This window comes from Rhinoderma darwinii, chromosome 5 (assembly GCF_050947455.1).
Source record: "Rhinoderma darwinii isolate aRhiDar2 chromosome 5, aRhiDar2.hap1, whole genome shotgun sequence".
Taxonomy (NCBI): domain Eukaryota; kingdom Metazoa; phylum Chordata; class Amphibia; order Anura; family Rhinodermatidae; genus Rhinoderma; species Rhinoderma darwinii.
This window is the reverse complement of record NC_134691.1, coordinates 287,313,727-287,320,946: the sequence shown is the minus strand read 5'-3', so window position 1 is coordinate 287,320,946 and position 7,220 is coordinate 287,313,727. Positions and strand designations below refer to the sequence as shown.

The 7,220-nt window shown below is 39.6% G+C and overlaps 1 protein-coding gene across 4 annotated transcripts in view; it reads right to left on the bottom strand.

Moving 5' to 3' along the window:
- Nucleotides 1–521: 521 nt before the first annotated feature.
- Nucleotides 522–7,220, bottom strand: part of CPVL (carboxypeptidase vitellogenic like) — a 100,789-nt gene continuing 94,090 nt past the window's right edge. For all 4 annotated transcript variants that reach the window (XM_075827250.1, XM_075827252.1, XM_075827249.1 and 1 more), the window contains exon 13: nucleotides 522–728. In XM_075827250.1, the coding sequence (XP_075683365.1) occupies nucleotides 612–728 (117 nt within the window). In that variant the 3' untranslated portion in view covers nucleotides 522–611. The remainder of the gene's footprint in view (nucleotides 729–7,220) is intronic.

The following is a 7,220-nucleotide window of genomic DNA, read 5'->3' as shown; positions in this document are numbered from 1 at the left end:
AGATTTGCAGACAAATATCCATGTTTACTCCTTACAGACTATAAAGCTAGTCTTGGCGTGGCTTTCCTACTGGATCTGCATTTGTTCCATTACGTAGAAACACCACATACAATATGAATTCTGTTTATGTAACATTTTAATGGTACTATGAACATTATGGAATAAAGCCTATGCCAGAGAAACAACATGGCAAATCTCAGAGTGAAGGGTACTACTATGGAGGTGAGATCACTATGGATGACATCACTGTGGCAGAGGCGTATTGGTTGCTGCAGTGACCCGTTTTGTCAATACTACAGACAACAAACCATGACTTTATTATAGACGAGTGAGTGGGGGGGGGGGGGGAGGGGATCAGACAAGTATTCGTAAGGCAAGTATATGACCGAGACTTTACGGACATTCCTTTAGAAATTGAAAGAATTTTTTTTGGTAACTTCCACGGTCTGCTTGTATGGTACGGCCTCTAAGCCACCCCATTCACAGGCACATATGCTACTACAATATCGTACAAAAGACACTTTGTTCTTACAAAAGGATTTTTATTATTTACTGTTCAAAATCAAATCTTACTATTTACTATCAACTTGAGATGACCATGTAGTATTCAATTACAAAACAGTCTCACAATTCAAGGCCTTACAGTTACTTATAAACCTGTCAATCAACACAAAGGATCTTTCAGGTTGGTCATATGGAAGGATGTGGCCGCCTCCTCTGACTATTACCTAGAAGATGAAAAAAACACATTGATTAACTATGCAGGTGAACCACGACCAATAAGGTGCATCAGTTAAAGAAAGTTCACACATTGCCTGAAAGCTATGATAGATTTAATCGCGTTTTTTGTTTTTTTTTAAACCACGGCATGTGGCCTCGCCTTCACTAACATACACAATGCATGCAATGAAATCAGTAGAATCCACGCACATCGTCAAGCCACACACAATAGTAAATGTGTTTTTTTCCCACAAGCCACATGTTATCAGTCAAGGACTGATTGTTTGGAAACAGCGCAGGTTCAACCACTTTGCAGGAACCTGTAACTCCTGTTCTTTGAATCTATGAGGGACCCCCCCCCCCACCAATCACTTATTTTGTCAACCTTTTTATAAATGAATGCAAAATGTGTCACTGGCAAAATACCTTTATGGCAGTTGTAATCCAAGGATAACCTGGGCAGATGTAGGGACCCAATGGGATTTTTGGACCCAAGGCAATCTGGAAAAATACTCTCTACTACACCACGAACTTGATAAGCATAGACAGGGGCCCACAGTCTTACAGCTGGCCCTGACTGCACCCTATAAAGAACATGCATTATAGAAGACAAATGTCTTACAGCACTCCCTCCCTTTCTGGCACTTTACGAATTAAACTTTGCGTAAGGGTTCCATTAAAACTAGCCCAACTGTTTTATTTGGTTTGAAGTCACTTGTGTGCATTTGTCTTTCAATATTAACTTCATATGTAGCCTGGCTACACCTAAACAGTTGCAGAACTTCTTATATTGTGCCAAAACATTTCTAGACGGAGGAGGCCTCACTAAAGAATAGCATTATAATTACCGCTTTCTAGGACACAGAGCTCTCATGAGCCAGAAACAGCAAATTGATAGTAGCAAGTGTGACCAGTTATATACAGTGAATAATCTGAGACGACCACCAAAAATTGCTTTAAAAAAAAGGATCTATAGGAGTGGTCCTCTCAAGGACACAGAAAATAAAATAAAAAAATTGTCACAGAAAAATCTGATCTATATGGGGGTGGCCTTCCCAAAGATTAGATATTTTGGGAGTGGTTTCGCTATGTATACTAGGTACAAAAAAATCCCCCCCCCCCCCCCAAAAAAAGTGACAGCCATCTAATTTAAAATATATATTTTTAAAGACTCCTATCAAAATTAATAAATTGTACAACGTAAACTTTACCTGAATGTATCTAAAACACACCCAATCCTGTAAGTATAAGAATCAGAACAGGCTGTATATGAAAGACTCCTGTACACAAGCAACGCATTAAATGCTCCCCCTGTAAGAGGCCATATATTGCTCTGAAGAGCTCGACCCCAAAACTCGTTATTCTGGAAAAATCACACCACTGCAGCTATATTCCACTGAAATAGTTTGTGCAAACCCTACATGCAAAAATATAAACCATAAGGAAAGGCAAATACCGATCTGGATTGTGCACCCACCTTTTTCAGGCTTGTATAGAAGATATCCCTGTTGGAGGCAATACAGCATTCGTGCCTTCGCCTGTTCCTTTATCATATTCCAGGGGCTCGTCCACACGTAGCAGAATGACTGCATATTTTCCATCCAGAATTGCGGACAGAAAACACGCAGCAGATTACAGTAGCAGCAAAGTGGGCGAGCTTTAACAAATCTCCTCCACACGCAGCGTAAAATTTCTGAGCAAAAATTCACCTGCGGTGCGTATTTTTCGGACTGCAGGATGTCAATTCCTGCTGCGGAAAGTGAACAGAATTGCTGCGTTTATCACCATCTCCCAGCATTAAGGAAAACAGCAAAATCCGCACCATTACATGCAGTAAAAAAAACACAGCGGAATATCTGCTAGTTTTAGCGGAAATGCTGCAGAAATTCAGTTACGTGTGGACAAGCCCTAGCAGTTATGTACAATCTTGTGGTCTGGATCACTTGGTTTCAGACTATTAAAGGCATAAGGGTGTAGTCACACATGGTGTAAAAATACTTCACAAAATATGAAACAGAAATTCCGCAGCAGAATTACTTTTGAGAATTTTGTGGTGACTTTGCTGTGAATGTGTGTTGATTATTCCAGTACAGAATTTCACATAACATTGAAGTCCATGATGAAATACCGCAACACATACAGAAAATATTGTGTAAAGTATTTCTGCAGTAGCAAAATTCCACACAAAAACGTAAACCATGTACATATTGCAGATTTTGCTTTCACCTATAGGAATACACGGTATAAAACTCTGCAGCAGATTTTTCCGCTATAGAAAATTATGCCACATGTGACTGTACCCTAACTTTGCTTTTATGGAGATTAGTTTCGGGATGCAATATTAAAAGGGTGTATTCCCCCCTTAGACAATTATGGTATATTCACTTGATATGCAATAAATTTCTGATATATGCGGGTCGCGCATTTATCTCAAGAACAGGTATCACATGGACTCATATCCCTGCCTGGTAAGGTGCCCACCACATCCAGGCGGCGAATAAATGAAGCGGCTCTCTCGGTCCATGAGGATCTTTTTTTAAACAGATCTCATAATATATACTGCATTTATACATATGTTCCCTTTATTGATCCATATTGTCATTTTAGCATGGACTGTCTCTTTAAATATTTTTCAGAAGAGACCTTTGGTTGAACTATATAAAGTTACACAAAAAGAAAACCTCACTGGATTTCCTGCTTTTTTTAACACCTAAACTCAAAAATGTCTCAGAAGCCTCTGCACTGATGGTAATCAGCCACTTGTGGTTAGAGAATGCCATGTGCACAGTCAACTCGTAAAATGAAAAAACAAAAAAGGCTGGCAGGGCTGGAGGGAGCAGATGTGTAACTAGTGGCCTTTTTATGATCCACAATAATTGTACAGGAGGAGCAAACAACATCTGCCAGAAAAATGGCCTGACGGCACACTAACATCCAGTGTTCAACAAACAAAGGTGACGCTGCCTCTGGAGCCAGGGCCAATTAATCTGTGACCCGCATTTCCTGTCTGACCCGAGGACAAGGGGGTTACTGAAGAACAATGAATGATCATTACCACATCTGTAAGAAAGTCACTTAATGGAGATTTGCAGTTTCTGGGGATGGTGAACCCAGTTGATCAGTTTGGCACATTTCCACATACTTTGACATAGGTTCTCTTTCTAGGATTTAATAGGAGAGGTTTTTTTAGGTTACTGCTGGAGGGCTTATATATTTTTCCATCTATCCTTTAACCGCCTCTTCGGAGTAAGGCCCAAAGTCCAGAACGCTAGTAGATGCTTGGGTGGCAACCTAGGCAGAAATCAGGGCACAAAGTTCCTTCCTGTACTTGGTTAGGGAATGATCTTCTGGAGTGGACTTGCAATAGGCCACGTCCCTGTGAATGCACACCGTTGCTTTTTGTACTTTGGTGAAAGAAGGAATGATCTTGTGTTTTCAGGACTTATTTTCAGTCCTATACATGTGATTTTGAAAGCATAGTTTGAAAATTTGCATGTTTTTGGGATGCATGATAGGATGCAAATGCCTTCTATTTTTGGAAGGCTTTGCTAAAAACTTCCACATTAGAAAACGAGATGGGGATGGCCTTCCCAAAGATGAGATATTTTGGGAGTGGTTTCACTACGTATTCTAGATACATAAAGCCGGCATGTTCAGGATATTGAATACAATAAGTTACCAACCTACAACATATACACTTACATATTATTAACATGTCCACTAACTGTGGAACTGCCGGACTGACAATAGAAAATATGTTTCCTATAATATAAAAAAAAAACAAAAAAAAAAAAAAAAAAAAAAAACACATAAAACCATACATTTAGCATTTTTCAGGGCAGGAGAGATTCAACACTTTATTGAAACCCTTTGGTCACTTTGACACAACAGTATTTTGTATCAGTATTTGGAAGCCAAAACCAGGAATGGAAAACAAAAAAGTATGATGGAAAGATTTGTACATCTTCCATTTTGGCTTTCAAATACGAATGCAAATTACTGACCAAAATACTGCTGTGTGGAAGTGCCCCCGCCAGAGAGATTCAGGATGAGCTCAGGTTTACCACTAGAAATCTGACACTGAAGCAGCAGAAACAAAATCAGGAGCATTGAGCTCAGTCTGCAAACGTTGAGAATCGGCTACAGTGAAAGTCCATGACATCGGGTTAGTAAAAGATAGGCAGAACAATGTAGGTAATCTATAGGATGTAAAATTGCGTTATCAAGAGCTTCATAATTAAATGAATTTTACAATCTCTATTATATCTACATTTACATGACAATAAAGACAAGACTTCCTGACTGTAGAAAGTCTTCCAAATCAAATTTATTCTCAATCACAAGAATTTCTAAATAATTCAAACATGTTTTACTTTGAATATATATGTTCAAGGAGCCGCCACTATTTTCTAAACTTCTTTAATTAAAAAAAATAAACGATACCAGTTGGAGGCCAATTTACTGAAGTATTTCCATGTGTTCATGACAACAGAAAATACCAGTTTTAGATCTATGGCTTCTTTGGTTTTCACTAGTACCATCTCTGAATGTATGCTTTGTTTTAAAGTTGCCGATACAAATATTTACTTCAACTTGTTTGGCTCCATCTTGTACAATGACATTGACCGTATACAAACTCCCCCTAATTCACATAACGCCTGCCTTTTATCCAGTCCCCTGGACTACACTACTGGCCCCCTATTCTTTACAAGAATTGGGACTATGCTGTGTTTACCAAGCCGTTTTGCACCCAGGTGGCAGACCATTCCTCTCTTGGCGCAGATGTTAAGGGCAAATTGTGCTCGTTTTTAACCCCTTCCCGCTCCTTGCTGTACTATTACGTCATGGCAGCTGTATCGTTCGCGCTCCATGCCGTAATAGTATGTCTCGGGAGTAACGGCCGTTTCGGCCGTCCTCCCGACACATACAGGAGCTGTGACGCTGCTGTCTTGTTCAGCAGCTGTCACAGCTCCTACAGCGGGGACCGATCACTGTGTCCCCGCTGATTAACCCCTTAAAAGCCGCGTTCTATAGAGATCGCGGCTTTTTAGGGGTTAAGCTGCCATCGCCGGCCTGCTACGCGATAGCGGCCGGCGATGGTGACTATGGCAACCGGACACCAAACAATGGCGTCCGGCTATGCCATAGACGGAAGCCTAGTGGGTCCTGACAACGTCAGGACCCACTATGCTTGCTGTCAGTGAGTAGCTGACCGTTCTAACACACTGCACTACGCATGTAGTGCAGTGTATTAGAATAGCGATCAGGGCCTCCTGCCCTCAAGTCCCCTAGTGGGACAAAGTAATAAAGTTAAAAAAAAGTTAAAAAAAGATGAGTAAAAATAAGAAAATAAAAGATTTAAAAGTAATAAACGTAAAAATCCCCCTTTTTCCCTCATCAGTCCTTTATTATTAATAAAAATATATAAACAAACAAATAAACTATACATAATTGGTATCGCCGCGTCCGTAACGGCCTGAACTACAAAATTATTTCATTATTTATCCCACACGGTGAACGCCGTAAAATAAAATAATAATAAACCGAACCACAATCACAATTCTTTGGTCACTTCACCTCACAAAAAATGGAATAAAAAGAGATCAAAAAGTCGCATGTACCTAAAAATGGTCCTGATCGAAAACTACAGTTCGTTACGCAAAAAATAAGTCCTCGCACGGCTTTATTGATTGAAAAATAAAAAAGTTCTGGCTCTTAGAATATGGTAACACAAAAAGTGAATGATTGTTTACAAAACGTATTTTATTGTGCAAACGCCATAAGAAATTAAAAAAAAACTATAAACATCTGGTATCGCCATAATCGTATCGCCCCGCAGAATAAAGTGAATGTCATTTATAGCGCACGGTGAACGCTGTGAAAAAAAAACCAATAGTACAATTGCTGTTTTTTAGTCACCACGCCACCTAAAAATAGAATAATAACTGATCAAAAAGCCGCATGCACCCCAAGAAAACTACAATGGATTCCTCAAGGGGTCTAGTTTCCAAATTGGGGTCACTTTTGGGGGGTTCCCAATGATTTGGCACCACAAGACCTCTTCAAACTGGACATGGTGCCTAATAAAAAAAGAGGCTTCAAAATCCACTAGGTGCTCCTTTGCTTCGGAGGCCGGTGCTTCAGTCCATTACCGCACTAGGGCCACATGTGGGATATTTCTCTAAACTGCAGAATCTGGGTAATACGTATTAAGTTGCGTTTCTCTGATAAATCCTTTTGTGTTATAAAAAAAATGGTATAAAGAGGATTTTCTGACAAAAAAAATAAATGTAAATTTCACCTCTACTTTGCTCTAAATTTTTGTGAAACACCTAAAGGGTTCATAAACTTTCTAAATGCTGTTGTGAATACTTTGAGGGGTCTAGTTTGTAAAATGGGGTATTTCATAGGGGTTTCTAATATATGGGCCCCTCAAAGCAACTTCAGAACTGAACTGTAACCTAAAAAAAGAAATAAATGAGGCAATACTTCGCTTCTTA